Here is a 23,108-nt window from a genome sequence, read left to right on the forward strand (position 1 = left end):
CAGCATTCTTCACAATATCTTCTTTTGTGTCCAATGGAAGAAAGACCAACTTGAGGGTGAGGAAAGATGACATAATTTTCTGTTTTGGTTTAACTATAACATGGTCAAAATTCACAATATCATGGTGCCCATACAGACCAAATCCTTACATTTTTGCTGCCTATTTTAAGCATAAATCACAAGAGTAGAAAGGGTTAATTGTAATATGTTGACAATAAATGTTGACAATATATATAATACATGAGGTGTCCTGTCTTTTGAGTTTTAATGGTCCAGGTCTGGCAGTGATATTTTAGACAGTTTGAAACTCACGAGGCACGATTATAGAAATGCACGTATGCATCCTCAAGGGATTCTAACAGCACTTTGATAGTCATCTCATTTTAGAAACCTTAGTTCCTGTTTGTACTTTAAGAAAGCTATAGTATATTCTCTGAAAGCTATGACACATGCTATATTCAAAAGAAAAATATTTTTCTTGTTTTCAAGTATGGCATATGTGTGTGTGTGTATATATATATATATATATATATATATATATATAGTCTTTCTTTAGTTTTATTTCTCCTGTACTGTTGCAGCCGAGGGAACTCAAGAGAGCTGCGTGTAAGCTCTTATTGCAAAAGATCCTTTAATACCCCTGGATCTTGAGGCTTAATACAGAGTTTATGGAATTTTGGGGCTTTTGGTGACTCACGAATAGTTTCTCGCAGCTGTTTGGCTGTGCTTGTATGTAGGCCTATTATGCACTGTAGGCCTATATATTATGACATTTTCTGCCAGTGAATAGCATTGGCAAAATACCTTTTATATCCACTTCAGTACAATGCAAACTACTTGGGTAAAGTGGGTCTAAAGGGAGTTCTTAAGGTCCAAAGTTAACTCACTCTACAAACATAAATGTAACTATATTTATTTAAAAACAATGACATTTTGACCCAATTCGAAGGCTTCATCAGACAAATATATTTATTATTATTATTATATAAAAAAACTGTATAGCATGCTGAAAGTCCAAAGGCAACAGTTAAACAAGAAGGTTTAAGTCCAGGTTCAATGCAGGTTCCTTTTACCAAACCACATTTATTCTTCCTTTTTCACCAGGTCCTCAAGCTAATAATCAACCCAGTGTACTCAAATTAAACCAGCATTGATGACTTCATGAGTTGCTCACTCGGTGCGTTTCTGTATTTAGTCAGGCTAGCAGTTAATCTCTGCAATTCACAAATCCAACAGTCTTCTTCTGACATTCCTCGACAGCAATGCATACCTATGTAGGCTACTTTTCTAGATGCATACTAGTTTTTATCAGTACGCGTCTCTAGTCAGGTACGCGTTTGTGTGACTGACTTCATCGGACATCAGCCAATCACAGACGACCGCACATCCGTCAGCCAATCACAGCGCCGCGTCGAGCGTTACAGCCGGGACGCTGCGAGCTGAGCGCTGACGCCTAGAGCACTGTAAAATCCAACGAGACGGGCGCCAGCATAACACCTGCTTTCCCGTTATATTACTTTACCAAACCGGGAGATTCCCTAAGACTTACTATCATTCTCGTTTAACCGACATCCATGCGATTCTTCAGGCTGACCTTCAAGTGCTTTGTCGACTGCTTTTGAGACCCTCTTATTCCTCGTCTGCCTGCGACGCACGTCAATTACTGTAATTTGGAGCTCAATCTTATCAACCTTCTGCTGAAGATCAATTTATTTAAACAACCAGACAGCACCCCCACGGAAAAGCACTGAACAACGCGAATTAAAAATAAAAAAATAAATAAAAACGTTAATAACGGTTATTATTAGTCGATTCTCGGGCGCGCGACGCTCCTGCTGTCCAGCGCGCGGTATGTCGCCAGAAGAGCATTTCTCCAGTAAGAATGACTTTATGTTTGTTTGATAATAACAAGAATGCATTTTAAGGGCTTTGGTTTTGACATAAAATATTATCTAAAAACTGATATCGAAAGGAATCAGAATGGTGTGTGGTGTAATGTATCTTTCCATTAGCAGTACTATTGATGTGTCTGAAAAGGATCCGGATATGGTGGTCTCCTCATGTTTTCACCTGTATCAAGTGTCTCTCTTTCACTTTCTTCCTTACACGTGCTCTCTCTCAAACACAGTCAACACTTCAATCCGCTCCAATCTGGATTCAACTGCATCTCTGACATGCATAAAACTGCCACTGATGTCATAGGAGCACAGCAAACAATCAAACCCTCATGCTGTATGGGTGCATTTGCATTCAATTTATATATACTGTATATTATACATATATGATATCTATATATATAGACTTCATATCAGCACAAATTCTGCTGTCATTAAAGCAAAAGAAGGTCAAACATTGACAAAATCATGTTCATCTCTCCTTCAGATGATGGAAGCACATGTGAGGATGAATCTCAGGAGGAGGCAGAAGTCGCCCGTCCTTTGGTGTCGGAGACCGAGGGGTCTAACACAGAGGTGACTGAGCCCAGTGTCTGCGTGGGTTTGGCGGATACAGGCGACCCCACCACAGAACTGGGGCATCCAGAACGACAAACATGGAGCAGACAAATGGACTTCATCATGTCCTGTGTTGGATTTGCCGTTGGCCTTGGAAATGTCTGGAGGTTTCCTTACCTCTGTTATAAAAACGGAGGAGGTGAGATACTCACACATATAATCATATCAAACAGTTGCGTCTAAAAGTCTTGAGACCACATTGAAAACTTGAGATTTGCATCGCTGCACTTTATTATTAATGATCAGTCAGAGACCCGGAGTATAAAAAAAAGGAAAGGAAACATCATAAAACCTTCTGTTGTTCTGTCACACACACTCCTAAGACTAATAGACAAATATCTGAAATGTAATGAAGTATCTGCCGGTAGAGATAAGTCAGAAGGTCAAAGCGCTGAGAAAAATAAACGTGGGCCTGACAGACAGGAAGAAAGAGGAAGGACAATGGCTGTCTAATGTACATGGCCTGAGTTTATCAAGGGCTGAAGAAGTGGCACTCTGTTCTTTGTTCTCCTCTCCCTCTCTTGTAACATTAACCGTCTGTGCAGATCTTCTGACGTATGAAAGTGGTGATGTAGCCTACGCTGCTTCGTGTTATCAGCTTTTTTGTTTCCCCTTCACTTTCAGTTTTTTCGTGCCAGCTGAAGCATGTTAACAAGCCAGCGCCAGTGTCATAAGGCCATCTCAAGAACAGTGTCAGTTGTGTATATGGAGTTGATGCTAAACCTCTGGATTCTTTATCTGTTAGTAAACAACATGATTTGCGAGGGAGACATGACATATCTTTCTCTCTCTCTCTCTCTCTCTCTCTCTCTCTCTCTCTCTCTCTCTCTCTCTCTCTCTCTCTCTCTCTCTATTAAATACACAATTTTAAAAATGTACTTAAAGGGAAAGTACAGCCAAAAATGTACATTTTGTCATCATATACTAACATTTCATGTCATTCTAAACCTGAACACAAAAAAGGGACAACATTTTTTTTGTCTACAAAGTGAAAGTTAATGGGGTCTAGAGTTGTTTGGATTAATAATATCTTCTTATGTGTTCCACAGATGAAAGAAAGTCATACAGGTTTGGAATAGAATGACATTGAGTAAACGATGACAGAATTTTCATTTTTAAGTGAACTATTCCTTTAAAGAGAGTACACTGTCATGGTAATGTTTCTACACACTTTATTTTTAAGGTGTAGTTACACGTTACTATAGGTCTAGTTACACCTTAATATTAATACTGAATACTGAACTTAATACTTAATACAGAAATTTTAAAAATGTGACTACGAGCGCTGTTGAGCGGAATCGTAAACACCTCTGATTGGCTATTGTGTTCACGCGCTCATCGGATATGTCTGTGATTGGCTACAAAATGATCAGCGCTTCAAAAACATGTTGTAAATATACATCAATGATGCTTTTTAAAGCAGGCGTCTATCAGCGGACCAGTCCTGCTTGTGCTTTCAAACACTCCCGCTCCCGCTTTTTAAATCACTTTCAAACACTTTCGTTTGCCTATAAACACTCCAGTGCGTCATATATCACAGACATATCCGATGAGCGAGTGAACACAATGGCCAATCAGAGGTGTTTACGATTCCGCTCAACAGCGCTCAAAGTTGAAAAAAATTCAGTACCCGCTTGGTACCGAAGTCTGTACTTTTTTGACAACTCTAATTACAAGCATCTAACCCTAAACCAAACCCTAACATGACCCCTATAGTAAGTACATAATGTACTTAAGTCATGTTAATTAGTACTTATTTGTGTAATTACACTGTAACAGTAGCTAAGTTTCCATCCACTTATCTGAAGTTCGGTAAAAAAAACTCATGCGAATAAAGCTGGTGAAAGTGTGTTTCCATCCAATGGCTTTTATGCGAATAAAAACCTGTGCGTAATGACGTCACATGCTGTTTTCGATCAAATTGTTATATCGAATTGATTTGAGACATTTTAAGGTGTTTCCATTCATTTTCGCACTGAATCACACAACATTCAAGCAAACATTTGCGAACAAAGTTTTGCTAGACAAAATGCAATTCGTTATTTATTCGGCAAATAACTTTTCCATCAGCATTTATCGCATAAGCCGTATATCGATCAAGATAAAATTCGATGAGACCGAACGTATTTCATTTGAGTCGATATTCATGAAATTCAATCGAATTTAACTGTTTCCATAAGGCATTTTTCATTCGATATCACTTAATTCGGATAAAAACATGTGGATGGAAACATAGCTAGTTTCACCTTAAATGAAGTGTAACCACACGCTTACGGTGTGTTCACACTCGGCAGGTTTGGTTTGATTAAAACAGACTCTAGTGTGATTGCTTTGTTAGTGCGGTTCATTCAAGTGTGAACGCTGCCATCTGAACCCTGGTGCGCATCAAACATGCAGTCTGCTTCTAAATTAACCTTGGTAGTGTTGGACAGAAATATGAACGCAACATGGACCAAAGACATCTTAATTAACCAAAAGAGCACGTGATGTCACAAGATGCGACCCTAAAAACAAACATAATGCTCAAGCATACCTGTTTCTTCTCATCATAGTCATGGTGTTGCCCATTGGATGTTTGGTTTGCAAAATGTATGTCCTAAAAGCCATTTATTTTTGTGTATTGTATCTTTAGGTTAAGTTTTAAAAATGTTTGAATGCGAAGTGAACCAGACCTAACTGTGTAACTTTCTTTTTTGGTCCAGACCAAAAGAACCAAGAGAACCGAACTTTAAGGGAGTGTTCACACTTGTAGTTCGGTTCGCTTGGCTCGTTCGGTCCGGACCAAAAAAAACATTTAGGGTCACATCTTGTGACATCATGTCCTGTTTTTGGATTGTTTATATGTATTTGGTCCGTGTTGCATTTATATTTCATTGGAAACATGATCTTGATCCCCTCGTCGTTCGATGCGCACCAGGGTTCAGATGGCAGTGTTCACACTTATTCAAATGAACCGCACTAACCGAGCAATCGCACCAGGGTTCATTTGGGTTCATTGCCAAGTGTGAACACATTCTTAGGCTGCTTTCACACCAGCACTCCTGGTGCGCTCCTGGGTTCGACTGACGTCAGAGTGGAGTGTCGTGAAGTGTCTGAAAACATTACATTAATTTGACACTGAAGTATAATCTTTTGAAGTGTATTTTTCTGTAATAAGCACTCTTTTATATACTATAGAGGGTAGTCGTGCCCTTACTGTGTCATTTAGATGAAATGTTTTTCCTGATATATTTGTTCATTTCATATGTGTTGCAGGTGTGTTTCTGATCCCCTACATTCTGATGGTGTTTTTTGGGGGTATTCCAGTGTTCTTCCTGGAGATCGCTCTGGGTCAGTTCATGAAACAGGGTGGGGTCGCCACTTGGAACATCGCGCCTCTTTTTAAAGGTGGAGTATTATTAATAGCCAGGTGTATTTGAACGCGCACCCCAACCTTTACAACATCCACAAAGAGATCCATTTCTGGTCCTGCCAGCAATTGTCTTGAATTTTTAATGGTAAAACCGAATATTGATCTGTCTGGGTTTTATTATTGTCCAGCGTGAGACACAGCATGTATTGGAGCAGGGGTAATATCTTTCTTTCCTCTAGGTCTTGGTCTGGCATCAATGGTGATTGTGTTCTTCTGCAACACCTACTACATCATGGTTCTGGTATGGGGCCTGTACTTTCTGGCTCACTCCTTCACTTCTCCTCTGCCGTGGGCCACGTGTGGACATGAGTGGAACACCGTCAACTGTACCACCAACTTCAGCCGGGTGTGTTTCAATCAGTCACTGTCCCCTTCCCCTCTTAACGTCTCCTCCCTCAACCACAGTGCCAGCTGCCTGGAGCCCGCGGGTTTGAGATCGTCTGTAATGGAGTTCTGGGAGTAAGTGTCTTTTAAATGTTTTCAAATCTGATTTTGCCCTGGCACAGATTTGATGAGACATTTGTCAAAGTGCTGTGCCTTCAGATGAGCTGTTAAAGCTATAGTTCACACAAAAATGAAAATTCTGTCACTGTTTACCCACCCTCAAGTTGTTCCAAAACAAATCACGTATGACTTTCTTTCTTCTGCTGAACATAAAAGAAGATATTTTGAAGAATGTCGATAACCAAACAGGTTATGGTCGCCATTGACTTCCATAGTATGGAGAGAAAAAAAAGTACTATGGAAGTCAATGGGGTCCATCAACTGTTTGGTTACTGACATTCTTCAAAATATCTTCTTTTATGTTCAGCAGAAGGAAGAAAGTCATACAGGTTGAGTAAATGATGACGACTAAATCTGCATTGTAAAAAACAAACTGACCCTGGACACTGATTGGTCAATACAGCATTCCAGCTGTAGTGATTAAACAGATACTGTAAAAGTAATGATGCGAAACACCTGTTCACCTACTCTATATATCACTGCACTTAATTTGCATAATAATAGAGATACTCATTTTTAAGAATTTGAATGCATTTTCAATAAAAATTAGTAAATCAGTAAATGTTGTGTATTAACCATTTACAGATGCATCAAGGCTTTGCTATATTATCAATGGCTGTGCGCTCTTTAGCTGTCTTAACATTTACAATATAACATGGTCTCTCAAACCTTTTTTGCTTAATTTTTGGAAAAGCCAGGTTAAAGTAGTTTGACAAAATGTTTCTTTCTTGATCAGGCGTAAAGTACTGCGTCTGTCTGGTGGTTTGGATGAAGTGGGTAACATCAGCGGTTACTTGGTCTTGTGCCTACTTGCTACGTGGGTCATCGTCTACTTCTGCATCTGGAAGGGGATTAAATCCGCCGGAAAGGTACAAATACTTTAAATGTTTGTGAAAGATGATGGCTAGAAGCTTAAGAGTCATCAGTTAAGTCGAGGAAACAAAAACACGGAACTCAAGAACAAGGAACTGAGTGCTAACGTGTCTATATATACACTACAGTTCAAAAGTTTGGGGTCAGTAAGACTTTATTTTTTATTTTTTGAAAGAAAAAAATACTTTTATTCTGCAAGGATGCATTAAATTGATCAAAAGTGACAGTAAAGACATTTATAATGTTATAAAATATTTCTATTTTAAATAAATGCAAAAAAAAGAATCAAACATTGATAATAATAAACATTTTCATTGAGCATCAAATCATCATATCAGAATGATTTCTGAAGGATCATGTGACACTAAAGACTGGAGTAATGATGCTGAAAATTCAGCTTTGATCACAGGAATAAATTACATTTTTAAATTATAATAATATTTCACAGTATCACTGTTTTTACTGTATTTTTGATTAAATAAATACAGCCTTGGTGAGCATAAGAAACATGTAAAAAAAAATAAAAGTTTTGAATGGTACTGTATATAAATATAATATATACAAATAAGTATTTTACTATTGTTGCAGCATTTGCCTTGCTGCTTGTTTTGTATGTTGTAATGGCCAATCTTGGCCAAAGTTTTAGCTAATCTACAAGTACTCTAATCAATATTTCATGCATCTATTTGGTAACTAGATGTGTAATAAGTGGGATAATGTACAGTCAGATGGTCATTATCTGATTCGCGTCGAGGTCCTGTTCACCCTGCTAGGGTTTATTTTGTGGTAATGATTGGCTGACTGTGCATTATCCCTTACGCACACTTACTGTACACACACACACATTAGTCGAACCATTATGAATGTTTGTTGCGAACATGAGAAATTAGATCAGAGGCCAGAGCGCTGTCCGCTTGTAAGCCGATTATTAGCTCTCCCAGGGGATATGTTTGCGTGCTGTGTTTTTCTTCCTGTGCTTGACTGTCAGAGAAAAGGTACTGTGATAATAAACATGAGCCTGTGGTGATTTTTCAGGAGGTACAGGGGTTTTACCTTTAGGTGGGAAAATAAGAGTGAGGTGTAGTAATGTGTCTGTATGTGTGTGCAGATTGTATATTTCACAGCTGTGTTCCCATATCTGGTCCTGGTGGTCTTGTTTGTTAATGGAATCACACTGCCAGGAGCTCTTAATGGCATTATTTACTACCTGAAACCGAACTGGAGCAAACTCTCCGAGGCACAGGTGAGAGGCTGTCCGCACGGGTTTAGTTTTTATGTGTGCCTGATTCTATGGCAAGTATATTCAGGCAATTCCACATTTCATACAATTTGAATGTTAAATGTTATCAAGTCAATATAGAGATGGGGTTTTTAAAGACTTGTTTTGGCCCATATAAATTGTGAATCAAGATCAATGCCTGTCAGTCAGTGTTATTTTAGTATCATTGTATCAATACTGTAATAATTTTTATTAATATTTTGGTTAATGCTTTAGTTAAGGATCCAGTTCTCCCTATGAATTAGTTGCTTATTAGCATGCATATTACTAGGATATTGGCTGTGCATTAGTACTTATAAAGCACATATTAATGCCTTATTCTGTATGACCATATTCTACACCCCTTAATCCACACAATACCTAAACTTAACAACTTCCTTACTAACTATTAATGAGCAGTAATAGGAGTTTAGAGGCAAAAGTCATAGTTAATAGTGAGAATTGAACCCTAATCTAAAATGTGACCATTTTATTTTTATTTCAGTTAATGTTTTATGTCAAGTAACAACAATGTTTTTTATGGTTTTGGTTTTTAGTTTTAGTTAAGTATAATAACCAAGGCTTTACATGAATACACACCAAATGCGGGTGGATTTCAGCAGTACTAGCCACTAGGCGGGTTGAATTTTATATATAATATATACATTTTTCAATTTTAGTTTCAAAGGCATCTGAAATAAACTAAGTGCAGTGTAGTGTTGTCAAAAATATAGATTTTTCAGTACATATTGATACTGAAATATCTGAAACGCTTCCAGTACTTATTTTATTCTAGTATACACATACTTTTACTCACACCCAAAGTGCTGCACATAAAGCCGCCTCTCAGTACTAAATTGAGTTATTTTTACTGCTTATTGTGCTTATAAACTGTCAAATACACACAAAATAAAGTCAAAATGCCAGTCTTGGCGAGTATTCATGTAAATACAGTCAGTTGTTTTAAGTGAACAGTAACAGTATAATGGATCTGTGCATCAGGTCTTAAAGTAACAGCAGCCTCATATACCTGCTGCCAAATTATGAAATAATATTACAAATATCTATATGTCAGTTTTCCCCCATGGTATTGATGTCAAAATTGTGGCCAGTGAAAATGCTGAGTAGTTAGTAACTTTGATAAAACACTAGCCACAGTGGCTGATGAGCAAAAAAGTTAATGTCAATGTCAAGCCCTGATAATAACCCAGCTAAAAATATATTTTAAAAAAATGTCTTACTGGTCACTTAAAAAGAGTAGCAAATAGTTACTTTTTTGAAACAGAATTAAGCTCTGAAAGTGATAGAAGTGTAAATGCGATGCTGCCATTACAATGAACTCAAATCTCAAAGGTATTTTTAGAAATCTTTTTCAGCTGGTTAGCAAATTTTGAGCTGTAAGCAAAGATTTACCAATGTACCGAATGTTTAAAGCAATAACTAGAGTCTAGTGACATGGTTATATAATTCTTGTTGTCGTGACAATTATGATGGCAGGTATGGATTGACGCCGCCACACAGATCTTCTTTTCTTATGCGATCGGTCTGGGGGCCCTGACCGCCCTTGGGAGCTACAACCGATTCAACAACAACTGCTACCAGTAAGCAGAATATCACACACACACACACACACACACACACACACACACACACACAAGCAAGGATTTTTCCATAATGCTATATCTCAATTTTGTGATCATTATACTGTATAAGAGTAGATTTATGTGGATTTCGATTGGTCTGCATATTGTATTGATGGACATCAAGAGTGTAAATAAATATGAGTCTAATATGTTTTTGTAAATATGATTTTTAACAAGATTATGACATTTATCTGAATTTTGCTAATATATAATATTATATAACTACATTATTGAAGAAAAAAAAATTCCACAGTGAAGCAATTCAATTGCTTTTAATGTTTTATATATATATATATATATATGATTTTTTACAAGATTACTCCATTTATTCTTCCTTATATGTAATATAGTGTATTATAATATATAATATTACATGAAAAATATATATATAACATGTTTCCACTGTAAATATATAATCAATATATAATAAAGCTTTAGACTTTTGGTCCCGACTGTATGTATTGTGTTGTACAGAGAATAGTTTATTGTTCTTTTGTCTGTATATAAACACAGTAATGACACAAAGGCCTCCTGCCAAAAAAAAAAGTTTGAGTGTTTTTTTCTTTATGGCTTCATAATCCTGCGGTATCCCTGTGGGACAGCAGTGCGTGTATGTTTGCATGCATGTGATCAGAGCACAGATCAGAGGTTGCATGAGTTCAGAATCCAGCCAGTTTAACCCTGCGCGTTGCGTGTCCTGCTACATGCTAATCCCATGGTGATTTCTCTCAATTTAGGGATGCTTTCATTCTGGCTCTTATAAACAGCGGCACAAGCTTCTTTGCAGGGTTTGTTGTTTTCTCAGTTCTGGGATTCATGGCGGCCGAACAAGGCGTTGACATCAGTAATGTGGCAGAAAGTGGTGAGATATGCGCTTGTCCTCTCTGGTCCTTCATTCTCCTAGATTACATGAAACACTATTACAATAGGCTTTTAGACTTGGTACTATGGTTATACCATTGTGCCAGAATACACTTTGGAGCACCATGCAAATACCATGATACATCGACATATGGATCTTCTTTTCCCTCAGGTCCTGGTTTAGCGTTTATTGCCTATCCAAAAGCAGTGTCGCTCATGCCTTTAGCGCCGCTGTGGGCGGTACTGTTCTTTCTCATGCTTCTGGTGTTGGGATTGGACAGTCAGGTGAGGCTCCACCCACTTATTTATGACAAATCCTGCTATAGATTTTAGTAGGCACAAGCTGATTAAATTACATTTCATACAGAATGTTCTGAAAAACCTCAAGAAAGTTTTCTGAAAAGCTCTAAGACATCAAATTACACAAAAATGTCTTTATCTGAACCGTATCTGGAACTTCTTCTTCTACGACGATAGTTCACCCAAAAATTTAAATTCTGTCATCAATTTTCTCACTCTCAAGTTGTTCCAAACCTGTATGAGTTTCTTTCTCCTGCTGAACTAGTGATGGGATTTATGGCTCTTTGAGGGGATCCGGTTCTTGACGATCCGTTCTTTTGGCTTTTTTTAAATATTTAGTCAGTTTTAAGAAGCCAGCTTGTGGGCATCTCAGTTTATCCTGTAAATAATCACTGGGAGGAATGATGAGGTGAGATTTGTAGTCAAATAATTAAAACTCAGATATCACACACCAATATCTGAGTTTCAATTATTCTGAAATATTGATTATCACCTCATTTGTCATGTGTGGACTATATTCCATAGGGTTGCACAACAGCCCTCTGCTTAGACAGTGACATCACTATTTTGGATTTACCTTTAGTACAAAGTGTGTGTATGTGTAAAGCTACGTTGACTTATGTTATTCATACAATACCTACTCACAAATAAACATCAAAAACAAAGCCGGCTGCAATGAATTTCTGTGCAAAACAGCTTTTACTACAAACACTTCCACACAAGAACGTTGTTATCACACAAGAACATTTTGATAGAAAACAAAAAATATTTAAAGTTTTAAATATATACTGTAGATAAAATTAGAATAAATAAAATGGAAATGTCTACATACAGTCTACTATTAGCCTACTACTATTACTACTGTAAACTTTGCAAATAGGACATCAGCCCCTTCTATCATCATGCTGTTAGGCAGTAGCACCCATAGATATCATATGCCTTTATATGATATCTATGGTAGCACCCCTGCGCTGGGTGCGCCCCTCCCCCTATAACTGTCTCGCGGAGGAGCTAATTTGTGTGCATCTGTGTGAAACACGTATAGGAAAAAAAGAACGACAGAAAGAACGGCTCCCCTCCAGCCGCGACTCGGCTCCCATCGTTCATGTTTATGAGCCGTTCAAAAGAATCGGTTCGTTCGCGAACGTCACAACTCTATGCTGAACATATGTTGGTAACCAAACAGTTGATGGTCCATATTTGGAAGTCAATGGGGTCCAACAACTGTTTGGTTACCAACATTCTTCAAAATATCTTATTTTGTGTTCAACAGAACAAAGAAACTTGAGGGTGAGAAAATTGATGACAGAATTTTAATTTTTGGGTGAACTATCCCTTAAAGTGGCTCATTCTTGTGCTCAAAAACCACAAGGTGGTGCACATAGAATCAAACAGAATATAATTTTTTTTAATCTGTTGTTAATTTGAAGTTCAGCAAAGCAACTTTACCCTTGTGAAAAAGAAGTACACTTTTGCTTACTTTTAAAATAAGTTCTGATTACATAATATATTTAAAAGAATATACTTAAGTGCAAACTGTGTTTTCAGACACTGCATGTTAATCATGAAATATTTTTAAGATTTGAAGCACACTACAGTTGCATACTAGCAACCAACACTACTGTATAGCAACTTGCCAACCTCCAGCCATTTAATCTCTGTCACTGTGACGCACGTGTACGTAAAGCAACCATCAAAGAATAGCACAGGAATGCAAGAACACATCCTGAGTGAACGGCCCCTTAATGTTCACATAAAGCCTCAGATTAGCCTTAGAGCTCTCAGACTAGCAACAATGTTTAACGAGGTTAGACACATTCAGCTGTCCTTGTTGCCCACATATTTCTTGGTTAGATCATTAGCTTCCTTTTAAAATAGACAAATTTTTCTGTTTTCTCTCTTTCTCTCTCAGTTTGTTGGTGTTGAAGGCTTTATAACTGGAGTAATGGACATGCTGCCCCCGAAGACATTCATAGGCTCTCTGCGTCGGGAAGTTGTTGTTGCAATATGCTGCTTTACCTGCTTTACTATCGATCTTTCCATGGTGACCGAGGTACGTCTGAGGCCCATAGTGAAGTATGTGATGCTTCAGTAGAGTTCATATCACCACAGTGTGTTTCCTGGATGTATTTTTGGTAACATTTTCTCTCTGTACAGGGAGGGATGTATGTGTTCCAGCTGTTTGACTATTACTCAGCGAGTGGGATTACTCTGCTTTGGCAAGCCTTCTGGGAGTGTGTGGTGGTGGCCTGGGTGTATGGTAAAAAAAAAATCTGTAGTTTTTGCAGAGTAAGACGTGTTTCTGGATCAACATACTTTGTTGGTCCTGCAACAACATTGCTAACAAACATAATCCTTACAAAAATTCAACCCTGATAATAAGACCAGTTGGAATTTCCATGCTGGTCCAGACTGGTTTATGATGGTCTAGCTCAGGGGTGTCCAATCCTGTTCCTGTTAAATGTTTAGCACCAACGCCAATTAAACACACCTGAACCAGCCAATCAAGGTCGCACTACACTCTAATGCTGGGATGTTTCATCCCATGTTTGGGTCAAATATGGACAAACTCAACTGGTGGAGTTGAAATTTTAATTAAAGGGGGGGTGAATTACTGTTTCATGCATACTGAGTTTTTTACACTGTTAAAGAGTTGGATTCCCATGCTAAACATGGTCAAAGTTTCAAGTTTGAAGGAGTATTTTTGTTCCAAAAATTGTCCTTCCGGTTTGTCACAAGTTTCGAAAAGTTTTTTTCGAGTATGGCTCTGTCTGACGTAAGAGAGGGCGGAATTTCCTTATATGGGTCCTAAGGGCACTTCTCCGGTAAGATCGCGGGCGTGCGTGCACTCCTAGACCAGAGAAAGAGAGCGAAAGCAGTTCGCCATCAAAGCGCCCTGCCCGGCTTTTGGGAAGTCAGTGTCACCAAAGAAGTGTGTTTTTGGTTGCCAGGGCAAGACAACCCTGCACAGATTCCCAAAGAACCCAGCGTTAAGGGAACAGTGGATGGAGTTTGTTTTCCTGAGCATAAACGAAGTTGTGCAAGACTGTTGTTCCCTGCATTTCGACGATGATTGTTTTATAAACAAAGCCCAGATCGCCTAATGCTTAAGGATCGAGCAGTCACAATGATAAAGGTTCGCGGTCGTGCGTTGGAACGGTGAGTAAAACTGTTGAACAAATGTCTCTGTGTGTTGTCACTAGCTCGGCGCGTTAGCACAGCTAAGCTTCGCCCACACGGCCCGCCCCCAGCCACTCGTTTTTTTCTGGAAAGACTCGGTACAGCCAATCTTTCAATTAAAAATATAATAAAACAAAAGACTTTTTGGAGATATGAAGGATGCAATATTACTCTATAGGTACTCAAGATTAACAGGAGATTGAGTGAAAATGAGCATTTCACCCCCCCTTTAAAAAATTCAAATCCTCAGTTGACTGAGGAAGTCTTGCTTGGTTTAACTAGTTAGGAAGCCTCATTGGTGCACAGCAGAGACGCCTCAAACCTGAACCTCAAATCTGATTGGTTTATAGCAGGGTTTCCCAAACAGGGGTTCGTGAGTTGATGAAATTCAAAAAATTAAAATTAAATTTAACACTGAAATAAACAAAAAGGGGTTCTCTCTCTTTTACACTTTTAAATAAAAAATAAAAATCAAACATAATAAAATACTTACTACAAAACTAAAATATTTTAGTAGTTTACATGCATGTCATGTGACCATTAACCGACATCAGAGAACCATGAACAAATGGTTTTAGTTTTGTTATAACCCTACCGTGAACATGCAGATGTGTTGTTAAATTATTGAAATATTAAAAATTTAAATCTCAGATACTTCAAGTGAATATTTCACATCTAAGGGCTTCGGGTTCATAGGAGTGTTATCCCATGCCAACAGGGATATTGATCCAGGAACATGTCATACTTGGGAAATCATGGTGAGCATGCAGAGATGCACATACACAGTCCGAAAACTGAAACCCCTCACTCTCGTTCTCTGACTCTCCCTGCAGGTGCCGATCGCTTCATGGACGACGTGGCCTGTATGATCGGCTATCGTCCTCTGCCATATATGAAGTGGTGCTGGTCTTACATCACGCCGGTAGTGTGTATGGTGGGTTTTACGTGCAATATGCATCAACGCTGGGTTTCACATTCTTCCGAGGGTATTAAAGGGGTTTGTGTCTGTGTTTCGCAGGGTGTTTTCCTTTTTCATGTGGTCAACTACAAGCGATTAGTGTATAATGCTGTGTATGTGTACCCGTGGTGGGGTGAGGTGCTGGGCTGGTTTCTCGCTCTCTCATCCATGCTTTGCATTCCTCTCACCGTCCTCTACAAACTGCTGCACTGCAAAGGCTCTCTCATGGAGGTAGGACTGTGATCTGTGTGTGTGTGTGTGTGTGTGTGTGTGTTTGTGTTTTGCTACTTTGCTTCCCATGGAAAAAAGATACTCTGTAGGGGTATGGGGTTATAATTGTTGCATATTTCCAGATAAATAGATTCTGAGCCACAAATGAATGTAAAGAAATTCACAAATATTTAACAAATTCACAAACAAATAAAATGAGATCCACAAATATATACAGGAATTTCACAAAAATGTATCAAATTCACAAATAAATAAAATGAGATTTGCAAATAAAAGTATCCAGAAATATGCTTTTATGTCACAAACACAACTTTGCCTGGCATTCAATTGTGGATCACTTCCTGTGCATTTGTGGATGACTTCCTCTGCATTTGTTGATCGCTGTACTCGTTTGTGGATTTCTTCCTGCGCATTTGTGGATCGCAGCACGTATTTGTGGATTTTTAAACATTTCTAGCTTCAAGATGCACACAAATCCACAGATAGGTGGACTCCACCCACCGACTACCCAAGCCAATCAGATAACAGCCACGTTTTGCTTTACACTCAGGGCGGGAACATAGTCATTTTGCAACCCTTTTGCAACTATTGTATGGGCGCTTTGTTCAAATTGAGCTGAAGTGCTGTGGTTAACACTATGGAAGCTTGACTTTTTTTCTCACAATTGCGAATTTACATCTCACAATTCTGACTTTTTATCTCAGAATTACGTAATATAAAGTCAGAATTACGTAATATAAAGTCAGAATTACGTGATATAAAGTCGCAATTGCAGGTTATAAAGTCAGAATTATGAGATATAAACTCGCAATTGCGAGAAATAAACTTGAAATTCTGACTTTATTTCTCAGAATTGCATGTTTATATCTCGCAATTCTGACTTTATATTACGCAATTGGGAGATATTAGGGGTGGGCGATATAGCCTCAAAATTATATCATGATATTTCAAGAATATTTGCGATAATGATATTTATGACGATATAAAAAAATTTAGAATTTTTTTTTATTACATTTATCTCACCTAAATGTTTGCTCACTCATTGTGTTTTTACAATTGGGTAATTTTGTTTTTAAGAGTTTACACAACACAAGGAAGCTTGATTTCAATCTTTGAATTAAATTGAAAAAAGTAGCAAAAAAAATACAAAAATATAGCTGCGAGCAGCGATTACGGGCCCAAGCCGGTGGCACCGCAACCCCGGTGCCTTTACCTAAAGGCCCCGGGGTGGCGGTACCGCCGGCTTTGACCCTTCATCGCTGCTCGCAGCTATATTTATATATATATATATATATATACAGTATGTATATATATATATATATATATACACACACATATATAAATATATAAAAGACAGAAAATATTACTTAACTTACCTTATTCTGATTTTACGATACACTCAAAATATTCCACAACAAATCCTTTAAATTTAATGTAAAAATAAAAATGAAAGTAAGCAGTGTTGGGTTCACGTAACCCTGTCATTAGAATCAAAATGTTTCAACATTTGCCATGTATTTGTATGCTAAACTATTCTTTATTATAGGCTTTGTTCTTCACTCGTGTTCCAATATTGATGAAAAAAATCATCCTCTTCACATGCGCAAAAATGTGCTTGGAAACATCACAGTGGAGCGCTGCTTACTGTGAATGTACGAATTGTACTACTGACTATTTAGAGCAGTGTAATTTTTATATGTTAGGTTGACTATTTTATTATTATATTTTATTAAGGCTATAATGATCAGGCTGCGATGTCAAGATTGCAATGCTGGAATGTGTGTGTGTGTGTGTGTGTGTGTGTGTGTGTGTGTGTGTGTGTGTGTGTGTGTGTGTGTGTGTGTGTGTGTATGTGTGTTCATGTTTTTCTGTCCCGGTGGGGACTTTAACCTGAATGCACACAGACTCATGGGGACTCGTATCACAGTGGGGACCTAAATAGAGGTCCCCATGGGTAAACAAGCTTCATACAGAATGAGTTTTTTTGGAAATGTAAAAATGCAGAAAGTTTTCTGTGATCGGTAGGTTTAGGGGTAGGGTTAGTGTAAGGAGATAAAATATACAGTTTGTACAGTATAAAAACCATTAAATCTATGGAGAGTCCCCACAAAGATAGTAAACCGTGTGTGTGTGGGTGGGTGTGTGTGTGTGGCGTGGGCGCGATTGAACAGTGGACACATAAAAACATACTCCGTCATTATACAGGACGACATTCAAACTGCAAAGTCTTAACTTATGTTTGTGTACAGTCGCAATAAACACAACATTGTGCTTTTGTAAAATAATTTCAAGCAATCCACCCCCCGAAAGGCGCTAATTTTAAAATTAAACTAAAATGCTCATGGCTGCACGGGCATTCATAACGGTGCGCATCCACGGCGAGGAACGAGCAGAACAGAGTGAACGTTTTTCAGTTAATTCCTACTTCCATAGGAATTCATTTGAAACGCTCGCTCAACCACTATCAATGTCAGTGCGGACGAACATATTTTACTTTCGTTTTTAAGTTGGCGATTCAAAAGCCCACAGCGGTGTCACACGTCGATTAACCGGTGGTAAAATATTCTCACCGTCACATACCTAGTATATTTTTATGTAGATACAATAGGCCTACCTGATTTTGAACACAAGAGGGCAGTATAGCCCTATGTATGACTTGACTTTTATGGGACTAAATAGTACAATTACTATTTTTAAACTTATAAATAATTATTAAATTGAAAAAAAAAAGAATAAAATGGGCTTAGTTGTGATATTTTTATACTTTTATATAGAAATAAATGGTGTTACATTTTTAGAAGATGAGGCTTTAAGTGTTACTTTACTTTAGTCCCTCACTATAGCAAAACCGTTTGAGATGTTTAATATCCGTTCACAATTTAGCATCTTTAATGTATCTTTATCATTTTGAAAAAGTTTGGTGTGAATAAAATAAACCAGTTAGGAAGAGTAGCTAAAAACTCAGAGTCTGAAATATCCAAAAAATCCACATTCAAACCAAAATATTTCCTTTGACTTCCTTTTGCTCTGAGCTAATAACTGTAAATTAGAAAGTTGTCCGGCTCGGTGAGACCAATATATATACTGATTTTTGTAACTGTTGGTAAAACTAACCCCCCCACTTTTGTCAAACGCATGTTGAAAGTGACACACTTCCTGCTGCCAGTTGGTGGCGCTATAACTTTGACTCACAATAGTTACATCCATCTGATCGGCCTCTTACCACGAACACACTGCTAAAGTTTCATCAAGATCAGTTAATGTATGCAGAAGTTATAACACTTCGTCTCCTCTCTTTTCTCGCCATAAATTTGTTTCCTCGCCACGGCCAAACCGTTCGCGATATCAAAAATCCGTCCGCAATTTAACATCCTCAATGTCTTGACTTCATGCTGACCGAGTTTGGAGGTGATTGGATGAATTCTCTAGGAGGAGTACATCACATTCCAAAGCAAGCGTTTTCCAAACAACCCATAATAGCCGACTTCCTGTTGGGCTGGCGTGAAACTTGACAGAGGGAAAGTTGTTCGGCCCGATGAAATCTATATGTGTACCGAGTTTCAAATTAATTCATGCAAGCGTGTTTGATATATGGACCAAGTTTTCAGACCCTGTTCAAGAGGGCGCTGTTGAGCCCCCCTGCCACACCCGTTTCTGAAACTTTTCACATGTCTACTGGCTAATAAGTGTTATGTGTCTGTCTAGTTTCATCCAATTTCAAGCATGCTAAGAGTCTCAAACGCATCCGAAAAGAATATTAAAATTTGATGCGTTGCCACGGCAACATTTTAATTTTCTCACCCTCAAGTTGTTCCAAACCTGTATGAATTTTCTTTCTTCTGCTATAATATATCAAAGAATATCAAAAGCAAATAGAGCGCATTATAATGTCACTGGATGCGACATGACAAGTCATCTGCATTAAACGGATCCGTTCTACTTCTGATGTACTCCACATTTGTGCTACTTGCACAAATATAGGACATAATAGCACGTATATAATATGAATATGAGGCCAAATGACCATCAGTGATGTAACGGTACCAGCCTCAGCATCACCACAGGTGGAGTTTTGTGAGTGGATAATGCAAATTAAAATTTTGCAAAGCTGAAAAATACATCTTTGCATTTATTTTGGATCCTGTAAGTCATTTTTACAATCAAAAACTATAAAGTCTAATTCATATGAAATATTATTAGTGTGATCAAGTGTTTAAACCAATAAATATATATTGCTTGCAAAATACACTATATTGCCAAAAGTTTTGGGACGTCTGCCTTTACATGCACATGAACTTTAATGACATCCCATTCTTAATCTGTAGGGTTTAATATGGAGTTGGCCCACCCTTTGTGGCTATAACAGCTTCAACTCTTCTGGGAAGGCTTTCCACAAGGTTTAGGAGTGTGTTTATGGGAATTTTTGACCATTCTTCTAGAAGCGCATTTGTGAGGCCTGGCTCACAGTCTCCGCTCTAATTCATCCCAAAGGTGTCCTATCAGGTTGAGGTCAGGACAAACTTTCTCTTCTATGTCTTTATGGACCTTGCTTTATGCACTGGTGCGCAGTCATGCTGGAACAGGAACATCCCCAAACTGATTCCACAAAGTTGGGAGCATGAAATTGTCCAAAATGTCTTGGTATGCTGAAGCATTAAAAGTTCCTTTCACTGGAACTGAGAGGCCAAGCCCAACCCCTGAAAAACAACCCCACACCATAATCCCCCCTCGACCAACTTTTACACTTGACACAATGCAGTCAGGCAAGTCCCATTCTCCTGGCAACTGCCAAACTCAGACTCGTCCATCGGATTACCAGGCAGAGAAGCGTGATTGGTCACTCCAGAGAACACGTCTCCACTGCTGTAGAGTCCAGTGGCGGTGGCGTTACACCACAGCATCCGACTCTCTGCATTGCACTTGGTGATGTAGGGCTGTCACTTTTGTGAAAAAATCCTGTTCGATTTTTGAGACATATGTGTTCATTGAATCGATTGTAAAAATCGATTTTTCATGTCTAAAGACGTTTCCATTTTAAACGCCAAATATGGGCAAATCCACGGACAACTAACAGGCATTAGGACGAACGTAAAGAGGGCGCTCAACGCTCAACGCGCACAAGTCAGCAATATTCCTGTTGATTTATTGGCGTGAAGTTTCATGCACAATGACAAACAGGAGTGCAACATTCTCGAAAAGCAATAAGCAGAGTGGACTGCCATAACATCAATGAAAAACATTACCTCAGTCTTCAACGTGCCTGTGTTTACGGTTAGAAAAGTCAAACAAATGTTGCCTATGTAGGCGATTGTTGACCGTAGCCCAAATCTGTATCTGTATGCATGAGACTGTCTGAATACCGGCAGAATTCACATTTTTGTAGTAAAAATAGAAACATTATGCAGAAGTATAATGTGTGTTTGTCATGGTGTGTTCACAACGGACGCGAATAGCGCGTCAGGCGCGAGTGATTTCAATGTTAAGTCAATGCAAAGATGCGTTATGCGCGTAAAAAATTCCTGCGGGAATGAGGCGTCAGAGTTGCTGTGTGACGCGCGTTCGCTGCGGGCGTATCGTGACGAGCTGGACGCGCTCCGAGAGAAGGGCGTTAAAATCGATTCCCTATTTTCGTTTTCGAAACTTGTGTTGGTTGGTCCGATCGATTGTGCAATCGATTTTCGAACGTAAAGTGACAGCCCTATGGTGATGTGAGGCTTGGATGAAGCTGCTCGGCCATGGAAACCCATTCCATGAAGATCTACACACTGTTCATGAGCTAATCTGAAGGCCACACGAAGTTTGGAGGTCTGAAGCCAGTGACTCTGCAGAAAGTTGGCGACTTCTGCGCACTGCGCCTCAACATGTGCTGTCTTTGATCTGTGATTTTACGTGGCCTACCACTCCGTGGCTGAGATGCTGTTGTTCCCAGTTGCTTCCACTTTGCTATAATACCACTAACAGATGACCGTGGGATATTTAGTAGTGAGGAAATTTCATGAATGGACTTATTGCACAGGTGGAAACCTATCACAGTCCCACGCTTGAGTTCACTGAGCTCCTGAGAGCGACCCATTCTTCCACAGATGTCTGTAGAAGCGTCTGCATGCCCAGGTGCTCGATGTTATACAACTGGCCATGGAAGCGACTGGAATTAATTAATCACCATGTTTCAATAATTAGGAGGGGTGTCCCAATACTTTTGGCAATGTAGTGTATATATTACTTGTTTCACTTTTAAATGCATGATATGATCTTTTGGGAATGCAACAACCTGTCACAAAATTAAAAATAACCCACGTATATTCTCTACAAACAGCAGGAATCATTTTGTAATACATTTAATGAATGTTTTAAGTATTTATTATGCTTAATGGATTGTTAGATCCACAGAGCTGCTCATATCCATCATTAAAACGGCTTGACTGAAGAACTGGGAAATGCTGTTGGCTGTTGTGTGACAGTAATTTCATCTATTACACAAACTCATATGTTTATCACGAGGTTTAATCCAGATATTTATTAGTCAGCTACTTATTGACGCTTTCTGCTCTATATTTTTGCTCTACCAATTTTTATGGACCATATACTTCCTAATGAGCAAAGTTATTTCAGGGCGAGACTGCCCTGATTGTAAAGCAAAATGTGATTGGTTGTAGCAAGGACATGCTATGATTGCACAGTGTGGCTGTTATCTGATTGGCTTGAGTCGATGGTGGGCGGAGTCCACCTATCTGTGGATTTGTGTGCACTTCTTGATGCTAGAAATGTTTCGAAATCCACAAATGCGTGCACAAACTCACCAAAAGTTGTGTGATTCTCTGTTTCTCTCTGTTCAGCGTTGGCAGCATTTGACCACACCTATCTGGGGGCGACACCATCTTGAGTTCCTTCCACCTGAGAATGAAGCCAGACTTCTGCCAAAGGCGGAAGAGAATAAAAGCACACTGTTATATGAAAGTGTCATTTAATATCCTCTCCAGCACAAGCAACTGATCAGAAACAGCACTGCCCTACACCTACACTACAGAACCACCCACACACACACACACATAGCAGTGTTCACTCTGTTATGAGAAAGCGAATCAATGTCAGATCCATACTAGACACCCATATGCCATAAACACAGTTCTCAGCGCACATCAACTGTCATGCAGTAATCATGCTGATTTTGTCCAAGCGCTTTTCTTTCGATGTAATTATATTTCAAAAGAAGGCCTCAGGCACACAAGATAATCACACGCTTGTGTTTGACGGTCTGTTCTCCGCCTAGTGTGCTGGTGTTGTTCAGTATTATGTGTTTGTTACTTTGCACTGAGATCTTACAGCAGTGTTGTGGAGCAGAGTGGGAAAATTAATAAAAACAATTTTCAATTTG

General features: G+C 38.7%; 1 protein-coding gene across 1 annotated transcript; it reads left to right on the plus strand.

Annotated features, from left to right (window-relative positions):
* Positions 1 to 1,456: 1,456 nt before the first annotated feature.
* On the plus strand, positions 1,457 to 23,108 carry LOC308703039 (sodium- and chloride-dependent creatine transporter 1). The gene is made up of 14 exons (XM_081386297.1): positions 1,457 to 1,876; positions 2,383 to 2,652; positions 5,769 to 5,900; positions 6,105 to 6,384; positions 7,166 to 7,298; positions 8,411 to 8,545; positions 10,058 to 10,161; positions 10,941 to 11,065; positions 11,237 to 11,349; positions 13,277 to 13,417; positions 13,522 to 13,624; positions 15,378 to 15,478; positions 15,563 to 15,733; positions 22,570 to 23,108. The coding sequence occupies exons 1-14, from the start codon at positions 1,852 to 1,854 to the stop codon at positions 22,699 to 22,701; spliced, it is 1,965 nt and encodes a 654-aa protein (XP_081242423.1). The 5' UTR covers positions 1,457 to 1,851; the 3' UTR covers positions 22,702 to 23,108.

The sequence above is a fragment of the Scardinius erythrophthalmus genome (genome assembly GCF_964197995.2).
Source record: "Scardinius erythrophthalmus genome assembly, chromosome: 15".
NCBI classification, from domain to species: domain Eukaryota; kingdom Metazoa; phylum Chordata; class Actinopteri; order Cypriniformes; family Leuciscidae; genus Scardinius; species Scardinius erythrophthalmus.